General features: G+C 40.3%; 1 protein-coding gene across 2 annotated transcripts in view; it reads left to right on the top strand.

The window, feature by feature from the left end:
• Positions 1-12,552, top strand: part of CPLX1 (complexin 1) — a 186,071-nt gene that overhangs the window by 101,671 nt on the left and 71,848 nt on the right. For both annotated transcript variants that reach the window (XM_020807063.3, XM_078384819.1), the window contains exon 3: positions 3,126-3,301. In XM_020807063.3, the coding sequence (XP_020662722.1) occupies positions 3,126-3,301 (176 nt within the window). The remainder of the gene's footprint in view (positions 1-3,125; positions 3,302-12,552) is intronic.

Raw genomic sequence — 12,552 nt, forward strand, 5'->3', positions numbered from 1 at the left:
ATGAAGATTTGAGGCTTGATGGCTATTGCAAGTAAATGGCTGGATAGGGCCCAGTCAGTCCCATTGACTTTGATCATACTGGATGGCATGTCAGCTTTGCGGAAGCCCCCAGAAGCAGCCAAGGCTAAGGCTGTGTTGTGGCATAATGATAGCCTATAAAGCAGTGCTTAGAAGCAATAACCGTGCGTTTTCTCCTGTCACTATATCTCAGAATCCAGTTTCCTGAGCAGCTTACCTCATTACATTTGGGGCAGCTCTAACCGAAGATAAACTAACTGGAGATAAAGCTGATGCAGTTTAACTGACTCAGATATGTCTAGAGGAAATGAAAGTGCTGAACTGGGGATATGTTTCCATGTTGCTGGCAATTTTCATATGGGCTGTTGTATCAGAGACAGGAGAACTTGCATTTTCCTATGGCTACAGTAAATCTCTGAACTCGGAAAGCCTCTGTTCAAAACATCCCATAATTCCTATGAAGTAACATAGCCTATGTTGTTGCAAAGATTCTGAGGAATTCTCTGGTGTTCAATGAAAACTGACCTAGCTCCTCCTGAGATAAATCTAACTATGTCATCCATGTAGGGTTGTGAGGTCTCAGGGTGGTGGCTGGAGTCTCAGGAAATTACTACATTTCTCTGAGTCTCCAGGGATGGAGGCAAATCTCAGGTCAAGTGGGAGTGGAAGAGAAAGACATTTCCATCTTCACTCATTCCCAGCAGGAAGCAGGATTTACCAGCTCTGTTCCCCTTCCAAAACTACATTGACTCTTTTGATGGCACCTGGTCCTTCCCTTTAATTATTACATAGTCAGTAAAAGCCTAAGTCTCTATATTATTGTTTGTCAAACAACACCGACAGTTCTACAATTACATTAGCACATAAAATGGGTTCCCTTCCATCCTCTTTTCCGATGATGTACAACTATTTATTTCATTGGAAACTATGGATACTACATTTAGAATCAAACCAGATTATTAAACCAACTTCAAATTATGATATAAGATCCAAGCTTTGTCCAGAGTTGACAGTAACATAAATTTCTGGGTTGAGTAAAGTTGAAACCATGGTCAGCTAAAGATTCCCAAGTTTAATTATTCAAATCATGATACCAAACCAAGAGGCTGCATGTGATGGCAAAAGACTTATTCATATTCCAAATTATGAAGGCGGAATATAGTTATTTGCATGTCAAGAATAAATGTGACTGGTAACGTTTTTCAGCTTTGGGAATCTTTTTTGTTCTTTCCAAAGGCATATGGTCTTACTAAATTCTGTCAAGTAAAACAAAGAGCCCATTAGGCTATCTGTCTTCTGTTGCAAATGAATCCAGTTGATGTTAGTTGGATACAGTCAGTTTCTGATGGAGCAGTTCTGAAAGGAGGCACATATGAGCACAGAAAGAATAGTCTAGTTCACTTATGTGAATGTACCTATTACTAGCAACAGTGGGGGAGATGTATTCGCGAAGGCTTTCACAGCCGGGATCTAATGGTTGTTGTGGGTTTTTCGGGCTCTTTGGCCATGTTCTGAAGGTTGTTCTTCCTGACGTTTCACCAGTCTCTGTGGTTGGCATCTTCAGACGACTGGAGTAGGAACTCTGTCCATGCTGAGTTCAGATAACTAGAGTAGGAACTCTATCCATGCTGTCCATTGACAGAGTTCCTACTCCAGTCCTCTGAAGATGCCGGCCGCAGAGACTGGTGAAATGTCAGGAAGAACAACCTTCAGAACATGGCCAAAGAGCCCGAAAAACCCACAACAACCAGTGGGGGAGATGTTGTGCATGTGACTATCACAGATCTAACATCACAGATAAAATTCACATACCACTTCACATCACCTGAAATACCATGGTGCCCTCCCGCCAATTGTGGAGCAAGTTCACATTTTCAGAGTCCAATTATCAAATGTACTATAATTATAAGTGTACAAACCTACCAATACATGCCTCTGGTAAAAGTACAAATCTTGCAGCCTTTTGTTCTGTGAGGAATCAAGGAGGAAAAAAATCCCATTTTTCTCCTCACAGAGAGATTTCCCCTTTGTTGTTTGTCTGGTGGCGTTGTTAGAAATCTCACTGGGTTTTTTGAATATTTTATGGCCCTTTTTCTCCCCCTAAAAGAAACACCAGTGTACACAGAATTATTAATCTCTGCCCTATGCAAAGTTCCCTGTAGGGAATTGAGCTGCACAGATTTGGGCAGTTTCTTTTGCATATGAACCAGCAAAAATGGCTTGGGGGGAGAAACAAAAAATGAGATCAGGGCTCACTTTTGCAAAGCATTGTGGCATCTCTTTGGTGCAGGGTGGTGTCCTGGCAAGTGGTTTTAGCCCAGCTAGATTTGGGAAGTTCCCAAGGGTGATAAAATTTTTCAAGTGTGCCTCATGTCCCTAACCTGTGCAACTGCCATATCGGCAACCCAAGAAGCTCTAGAGAATCCCAGCAGAGAAGGGTATTGATTCAATCCACCATGTCATCTGATCAGATGTGAAGTATGTTGGTTCTGAAGTGAGATAAAAAACTGAGTAAGCATGCAAGACAGACCACAGGGTGAATATGAATGTGTGTATGGGAGCTTGAATGGAGGATGTGCATAAATATATACACTATTGCACAGGGTGTGAAGAATGTGCACAAAAGAACAACAAGTAGCAATGACAGCTGAGGATGTGTGGATTTCACACATTGACTGGGAAATGAGCATAATATTATATGGAGGATAAACACACAAGGGACTTCTGTATTTATGCAACTGAGCTGTTGTACATCTTCCACTATGTTGTTTGGAGAATATATGAGTTACTCCATTATTCTTTGCTTATATTGTTGATTTGGGAACGTGCTACATGATGTTCAGTAAATGTTTCCAATAAACAATATTTACACATAAGCATATGATCTGCTCTGCACGGTATGACTACAATGCACCTTGGACTGTCACCACAGAGTAGTGCTCATGAGTTGGGCATTCTCAGGCCTTACCAATCCCCACTCCACCCATCCCTTAAAAACCTGCTTTACTGCAGAGAACAGCTCAGGTACTTTAGAGAGGACATCAAGTCACCACTCTGAAATGGTCTCTTTACTGTCTCCTTCTTTTTGTCCCATCTATTTTCTTTAGGGGCTACCAAAGACATGGGAAAGATGCTGGGAGGAGAAGAAGAGAAGGATCCAGATGCTGCCAAGAAAGAAGAAGAACGGCAGGAGGCCCTTCGGCAGCAAGAAGAAGAGAGGAAAGCTAAATATGCCAAGATGGAGGCTGAAAGGGAAGTCGTGAGGCAAGGGATTCGAGACAAGGTAAGCCTCACTTTTAGACTAGTCAGAAAGTCCATGTGGGGCCTGTGATTATGAAAGTGAAATGTGAAATGTGAATGTGAAAGCAAATGGCCTGTCAAAATTCTTCCCCCTATTATTATATGTGGGTAATCCCCATTCTTGGAAGTAGGAGTCATTACTAATTGTGGCAGTAGCACAACCTCTCCTCAACCATGGTTTTGTGTTGTTGCTTTTGTTGTTGCTGCTACTTCTGTTGCAAGCTGCAGGACCAACAACCACATCGGCCACCATTTTGTATTGCCCATCATATTCCAGGCTGAGTTTAGTGCCTTTCTGGGGATGTTGAGGGAAAAAGTGCTCCCCACAGAAAAAAAGCCGTGGATGTTCGAATAACATGTTGTCAAGTGATTATTATCGAAGGGCTGTTTTTAACCCCTTCCTATTAAGGAAGGAAAAGAAAAATCTCAAAAATCTTCTGAGAAAAATGTATCTTATGAAGATTTGGCTCAGAAATGGGACAAGTTCCTTTTTTGTACTACAATTCCTAGAACACCTCAACTAACATGGCCCCAGACCATGTTTATTAGGCTACACAGGGAACTGTAGTTTACCATCTCTGATTCAGCATAGCTTTATGTAGAACTAGTTCAGGACTTATGTCACACATGTCAGCAAATATACTGCAGAATAAAGCCAAGATGATTCAGCAAGAACATGGAAAGCATCTCTGCCCCAAGGAGCATGCATATAATAGGCATTTGAACACTAAATGAGTTACGGTAAGCAGAAACTGACAATAATCAGCAGAGAGAACAAAAGAAGTCTATCTGCCATTTGTAGCATTACAATTTAATAATTTTGTACATATTTTTGTTGATCGTCTCCCAATGGCAATTCTGACTACCTCTTTGGCGAAATGAAACCAAGACCACTCTGGTTATACTGGAAAAACGTCTCCAAAGTTTCAGTGCTTTACACAGTTTTAAACATGCACTCTATAGTACATGTCTGAGTGCATATAGGATTGCAAACATTGTTCATTTAAATATGCATAGAGATCTTTTAACTAACACAATCAGGGGTCTAGAATAACAGTTTTTACAGACTTCCAGCTGTTGTGTAATATTCATCTGGAGGTGGGTCTTGCATGAGAAAAATGGAAAGAGATGGGGAAGCTCACTACAGAGGAGCTTTCTGGCTAATTTTGCAGGCTCTGTACGAACTGATGTGCTGAGGCGGGGATGGTGAAGCATTGAGAATGCCCGAAGTGCGGTTTCTAAATGTTTCTCCCATTTTGGATTCAAAGCTCTGCTTAGTTATCATTGAAGAGTCCATGATTTATTTATCGCTCTTCGCTTTTGATGAGCTGTTTTCTAGGGGATGTCAAGATTTGTGAGTTGTGCTCGAAATGGTGGGAAGGTCTTTGAAGAAGGATGCTTTGCATCACGTAGAAGGATGCAATTTAAGGGCATTTTTTGACAGGAGCTGGTGAATTCTTGGGATAGGGATCATTGCCAAGTATCTTTAATTTCACTCTGTGCCTCATGTTACATAATGTCTGGAAAGCAAATGTAATTCTGTTTACCTTTCTTGTAGTATATAGCTTCAACAAAGGTACAGTAAAGCAAGATATAAATTGGAGCATGTTTACATTATCAGATGCTCTCTAATTATGTAATTCATGGGGATGGCAGCCAGAAAGGGGGAGACTTACAGTTGATCTTGTTTAGAACTGCCAGCCTGATTATACCAGAGGTTTGATGTATTTCTAAAACTAAGGAGGAGTTGGTGTGATTAGGTCCTGGCTGAGAGACTTGTGGCAGAACAATGTCACATGTCTGAGGCTGTGGTCACACCAGCAAGGTGTTTCCGAGTTACGCCTTGTGAATGTTGATCCTTTTTTGGGGGGAGGGTTCAGATGACACAAGACCATTGTCAATTCTTTTGTTCCCCCACCCTGTGCTGTCTCCGCATCAAATCCAGCCCACTGGGAGGCCACTTCTATATTTGTCCCACATTTCATCATGCAGTACAACCAACATCCCACTGAGTATGTACTCCAAACCAATTCATTTCCTGTGCATCTGGCATGAAGCCTCACCTCCCTGACTTAATTTTTTAAAAATTAATTTCCAAATGGGAATGTTGGCACATTGGTATACTTCTATCAAATACGGCGCATCAGTGTTCCGACTGTCTTTTGAGAGTGAAGGCCACATCATATAATTGCAACATTTTTGAGGGCCAAAGGATGCAGCTGCCTGCACGGATGAACCCGCCCCCCAGACGCCCACCTGCCCACTCTCCCACCTGAACATGCATGTACTTCCCCCTCTGTGCACATGCACACATAGGCTGAAAGGAACAGGCTGGATAAAATGGTAAGGTGAGCCGGATGTGGCCTGTGCCATAGTTTTGAGACCTAGTGTGACAGTAGCCTAATTTTCTAATCAGGATACAAATGAGAAGCACCATGTTTGAAGTGTTTTCTTTGCTTCTGGCTCTCTTGAAAAAGGGTTTTGGGGTGATCTTTGCTTTAAACATGGAAGGTATAACATATATTCTGAGAAGCATTGCATTATTTTTTTATGTTATTCTTGGGTAGGGATAGAAAATACATTCATATTGAGCAGAATTTTCTTACGATGTTATATGATGTTATCCGATTTGTGATCTGTGAGACCATTAGTCTGCATGTCTTTTCTTTCATTCCTTTCCCTCTTTTAAAATCATACATAAATAAGTGTGTGCAGTTTAAATGCAAACTATTGAAGAAATGTGTGTGCAGACATGCTCTCATGAAAGGGGGAAAATGCACATATTCAGAAAAATGCTTTAAAAATTGCATGCATCAGGAAAAGTGTGCACCGTTAGGAAAACATTCAATATCCCAGAGCCAGATGTGAAAGAAGGTTGGGAAGAAAATGCAGTCAGGATTAGAAAAATGCAACAAAACGATGGATCTCGTTCTTGCCCAAAGGAACAAAAACCCACAGGTTTTTGTCTCCTCACCTAAAAGAGGGCAAGAGATTTTTTCTTAGTCTCAGCAAGTGATTTTGCATTTGCAGAAATGATTTTCGTGTAAATAAGACAAATAAACTATCATGCATCTGGGTTTACACTGGTGGTGCCATTAATGGGTCTCCTCTAGGCAGCCAAATATCTTGACCAGTCTTCAGAGTGGAACAGTACTTTCGACCATAACCCACCACGAGGAAAAATACAACATACATATAAATAATCTAAATAACATAAACAATAAATACTAAAACACACAAACACATACCCTAGATTTAATCCCTGATTTGCACTTGGCCCTCTACAAGTACAGACCATGACTGAGAATGGGGTATTCAGATTAAGCCCAGGAATCCAATTTCACTCTCTTTGCCAGCCAGTCAAAAGCATCAAGGTTCAGGGCTATCTCTACAGTTCTGCCTAGAGCAGAGGTTCCCAACCTTGGGTAACCCGGGCTTGTTTGTTTTTTGGACTGCAACTCCTAGAAGCCTTCACCACTAGCTGTGCTGGCTGGGGATTCAGGGAGCTGCAGTCCGAGAACACTTGGGTTACCCAAAGTTTAGAAGGTGTGGGATAAAAATCTAATAATAAATAAAATAAATAAATAAATAAAGTTGGGAACCACTGAAACATCTGAAGGATTTCAAGGATGTCCAACAGAGGTGGAAGAAGGCTGATGAAACTTCCTCCATGACTTTCGTGTTCTAACTAAATGTCTGAGGACTTGATCTTCTCTTCCAAACATATTTTTAAAAGAATAGTATTATTGTGGATTCTATCATTGTACACAAGGCTTTTGACTTGGTCTTAGCATGGCTGCCCTCAGGGAAGGTTTTTCCATTAAGCAAGTCAGATCCAGCTGATGGTTTAGTTGGATTTGTCTTAAAATCCAATCAGTGGAGGCTGGCGAGTCTGCTACATAAAGATGATGGATCCACTCCGGGATTTATTCTATCAAATACGTTGAACTCTAGTCCCCAAATACACCTTGCCCAGCTCCTTTAAAGTTTGGGCTAACTTCCCATATGGTGCTGGAGTCACCAGCCTTCACTAGGTTGAATAGAACAGAGGGCACTATCCTATCATTCATTTATGCAGCAAAATGTCTTGAGCTCTCCCTGTCAAGGTCTGCATGTGTGCTTAAGAGTGGTAAAATGATGATGATGGGGGGGGGGGTTGCAGGGAAAAAGGGCTTTGAAGATGAAACTGCTTTGAAAAGTGTGGCTTGAACTTTGTGGTTTGCAAAACAGGCCACCATTTCTCAAAACAATTAGCCAGCTCTGGCAGAACAAGGTCAATGAATTATAAATAATCTTGGCAACAGAATAAATGTTTTGCTTATGATTTTTAAAAAGATAAGATTATTGCAAAGCAGAGCTGTATTGTGGAATGTTATAGTACTGGAAAATGTAAATCCATAGAATATATGTAATTATATAGGTTTTACATTTTCATGTTATTACTAGGCTAGCCATAAGTTTGGACAGGAATTTCCTAAGAGAGCAAGAATAATCAAAACATAAATGTTTATTAACATATTTTCCCCCAGGCCAGGAAAATGAGCAAATGCAGTGTATGAGATTTTATATCATGGTTGTACACACAACAGTTTCCTACTATTGTAAAAACTGAGTGAGCAGATAAGAAATTATTTATAGTAATAGGAAAGGAAAACAAATGGTAAGAGATAGGACACACATGATCAACAGGGCATTCATCACATCAGCACAACTCCACATCACTTTGGGCACATATATTAAAAAACAACATTCATGTTGCAGTAGAGCAATAGACTTCATTTCCAGATGCTGACACTCACAAACATTATGGGTTTTCCTCCGTGGATTTTAACTGGCTTGGAAGACCTGAGCAGGACTTTTAACGAATTCTGGAGGTCATTCATTTATAAGGTCACCAAAAGTTAGAAGTTGATGGCACATAGCAGCAACATGACAGACCGCAATCCTGACCAGTTCATTCAGAAGCAAGGCTGGATTGCCCTATCAGATAGTTTCAAAATGATCCATGTTTTGACATTGTAGTCAATTCATCAGCCTATCATTCCTTGCCTTGTCTTGCAGTCTTTAGAGAAAGAAGGGAGACCAGATAACTCAAAACTAACAACACATGCATCTGTCTGTACGGATCGACTTTAACTACAAGGCAGAAATCTGAAGCAACTTTTAAAATCAGATTCCCAGACTAGTGGAGGAAATTCAGGAAGAGGCAGGAGTAAACTAAGTGAAAATTGTTATTAAGCATCACAATACTGACAGTCCTCACATTGTGCAAACTACAGTGGAAGACATACTTCAGACTCACTTTCCATCAGTCTCTGCACATTTTTGTTCTAAATCCAGAGAGATGAATCACTTGGCTGAGTCTTGCTTTGTTCCCTCCATGCATCAAAGGAGCTATTATGTGTGACAATGAATGGGAAGCAGAAGAGTGTTGCAAGTCTGATACAATATTCTGAAGAGAGGATAGAAAGTTAGGCAGAAACAAGAGTAGAATAGAGGCATGACAGAGTATATGTCACATGTTTAAGATGGTGGCACTTTAGTTTGAGAGCATACCTGTGAAATAAAAAAAAAATTGATAAATCAATAAAGATGTGTGAAATGAGCCAATGGCACAGAACAAAGATGAATAAACAAACAGTATATTGGACAAAGTTGACAGTGCTCTAGTATAGGACCCATCATTGTATAGCTGCAATGTCAAGGGATAACATATTTGCAAAAGAACTAGCATCCAGATCCATTGTCACAGAAAATACTGTATCTGAATTTTGCTTAAGCCCATGAGTTTTCCAGTTGTCAGTCATCAAGTTTCAATTCAATATGGAGCAGGGATGCATTATTTTAATGGAGCACAGTCTCCAGAATCCCCTGCTGTTGTCAGAAAAGTAATTTTTCCAAGCTCGTGCTTTCAACGCCCTTCCATGAGTGCCTTTGGATCATTTGGGAACGCTCCTAAGCCTACAATCTAGCAGCAACAATGGAGAAGCTGTGTTTGTGAAAATGGACACCAGGGTGGTGGTGCTTCTATGAGGTGCTGTGATTTCCTACTCCCTATTGTGTGGGATTCAAGAAAAGAAAAGGAAAATAATTCAGGTGAACGACTGTCTATGAAGGTGGTGCTGACGTAAGAAACTTGGATTTTAGAACCAAGGGCTACACTTCCTGGAATATGGACTGTTGGTAAGGGGCGGGTTGTATGCCATAAGGACTGGGAAGAATGTGTTTGGACACAGCATGAAGAACTTCATCAGGGGGCTTTAAACTGAACTGGATGGGAGTGGGAAATGCAAGCTCAGGAGATAAAGATGGATGAAGGCTTATTGGCAAGCAAAGGAACAGAACAAGCAGCTCTTATGGGGCCCAATAATAGTCTTTATAAAAACATACAAAGGAAAGCAGGCCACAGATCACAGTATCTCCGGTGTCTATATAAGGAATGCCAGGAGTATGTGAAATGAGCAAGAAGAACTGGAAATTTTAGTTCAAGAGGGTAAATACAACTTGATAGGTATAACTGAAAATTGACGGGAGGACTCCCATGTCTGGATGACTGGAATACAGCAATTGAAGGATATAAATTGTTGGTATAAAATGGAAAGAATAGAAAGGGAGGTAGAGTTGCAGTATATGTCATACAGACAACAGACGTTGTGAAAAATAAACTGCAAAAATTTCAAAAGCACACAAGGTAGTAGTAATGGGAGATTTCAATTATCCTGATATCTGTTGGGATGCAAATTCTGCCAAATATGGCCCTTCCAAGAAATTCCTGAGTTATGTAAGAAACTAGAAAATTAGCTATCATAGACTTGATTCCAACCAGTAGAAATGAATTGGTTGTATAAGTGGCAATAAGGGGAACTCTTGGGGAAAGTGACCATGTTTCACTCGAGTTCTCGTTTTCAAAGGAAACAAAAGCAGAGTATAGCCACATGTGTATGTGGATTTTAAGAAAGCCTATTTTAATAAACTCAGAACAGTGATAGATAAGGTCCCATGGCAGGAGATCTTAACAGGAAAAGGAATCCAAGGTGGGCAGGAATTTCATAAAAAAGAAATTGTAAAAGCAGAACTACAAACAATTCCAACAAGAAAAAAATTTGGAAGACAGCAAAAAAGAAAGGAAAGAAAAGAAAAGAAGAAGCCAATGGGGTTTCAGAAAAGTTCAGAGAGGACCTTAAAATTGAAATGGACAGATACTGGAAGTGGAAGGAAGACCAGGCCACAAAGGAAGAGTATAGGCAAGTGTCAAATAATTGCAGGGTTAGGTATGAAAAAACAGAATGAGCTGAGGGTTAGCAAGAGACGCTAAAGGCAAAAAAAAGGTTTCTTCAAGTACATATGTAGCAAAACACAGAGAAAATATGTAGTGTCTCAGCTACTTGGTGGGGATGGAAAAATTATAACAGATGACAAAGAAAAGGCAGAAATATTCAATTCCTACTTTAGCTTGGTCTTTTCGAAAAAGACAGTTTATAACCCACCAGGCAATTTTGTGAAGTACAAGAGGAGGGAAATAAATTGCATCTTGAGATTGAAAAACAAATAGTAAAGGAATACCTTATACAGTATATCACAGGAGTATACTCCCTCACATTTCATAAATATTTTAGTATATCTTTTCATGTGACAACGCTGAAGAAATGACACTTGGCTACAATGTAAAGCAGTGAGTATACAGCTTGTATAACAGTGTAAATGTGCTGTTCACTCAAAATAACACAACACGCAGCCATTCATGTCTAAACTGCTGGCAAGAAAAGTGAGTATATCCCTAATGGACAATTTACACTATTATACAAGCTGTATACTCACTGCTTTACATTGTAGCCAAGTGTCATTTCTTCAGTGTTGTCACATGAAAAGATATACCAAAATATTTATGAAATGTGAGGGGGTGTACTCAGTTCTGTGATATACAGTAACTTTGAAGAAGTTCAAATCTCCAGGGCCCAAAGAACTGCATACAAGAGTATTGAAGCAACTGGCTGATGAACTCTCAGAAATACTATTATTTTCTTGAAATCATGGAGGATGGGTCTAATGACTGGAAGAGGGCTAATGCTGTTCCTATATTTAAAAAGGACGAAAAGGAGGAACCTGGGATTGACATGCCAGTCAACCTGACATCGATCCCAGGGAAAATTCTGGAGTACATTATAAAGTGGCCACTCTGCAAGCACCTTGAAAACAATGCAGCAATAACTAGAAGCCAACATGGATTTGTCATGAAAAATCCTGCCAGATTAACCTTATGTCATTTTTTGATCAGATAATCTCCATGGTAGATGGTGGGAATGTTGTAGACATAATATATCTTGTCTTAAGTAAAGCTTTGACAAAGTGCCCCATAATATTCTGAATAGCAAGTAGAGATGGGCACTCGGAAGCAGCACCCCAGCTTTTCTGTCCCACCTCATCCCGGTGCTGACTCTGAGTAGGCACTTGCCAGAGGTGGTGGGGTGCTAAACCACAGAATATTTGTTTGGCCATCTGCTAAACCAGTATGGACTGCTGAACTGGCAGTTCATACCCATCTCTATTAGCAAGTTAACTAGGTTTGGGCTAGATAGAACAAGTATCAGGTGGATTCACTGTTGGCTACAAAGTTATACTCAGAGAGTGTTTATCAATGACTCCTTCTCAAACAGGTAACAAATGGGATACCACAAGGCTCAATCCTGGGTGCAGTGCTCTTCAACATTTTTATTAATGACTTGGATGAAGGGGTGCCGGGAATGCTTCTCAAATTTGTGGATGACACAAAACTGGGTGGAATAGCTAATGCCCTGGAAGACAGAACAAAATTCAAAAGGATCTTTATAGGCTTGAGCACTTGTCTGAAAACAACAAAATGAAATTTAACAAGGAGAAGTTTTACATCTGGGGGAGGGGACTAACCCCACTGTAACAAGATGGGGGATATTTGGCTCAGTATTTCTACAAGTGAGAAGGATGTTGGAATTGTTGTAGATCACAAGCTGAATATGAATCAACAATCTGATAAAAAGGCACATGCCTTTTAGGCTGCATGAACAAAAATGTAGTTTCCAAATTCTATGAAGTACTAGCTCCTGTCTATTCAGCACTGATTAGACCTCATATTGAGTTCTGTGTCCAGACCTGGACACAGCACTTTAAGAAGGATGATGACAAACTGGGACATGTTTAGAGGAGGGTAAAAAGGATGATTAGGGGAACTGGAAACCAAGTACCATGAGGAAAGACTGA

This window comes from Pogona vitticeps, chromosome 2 (genome assembly GCF_051106095.1).
Source record: "Pogona vitticeps strain Pit_001003342236 chromosome 2, PviZW2.1, whole genome shotgun sequence".
Classification (NCBI taxonomy): domain Eukaryota; kingdom Metazoa; phylum Chordata; class Lepidosauria; order Squamata; family Agamidae; genus Pogona; species Pogona vitticeps.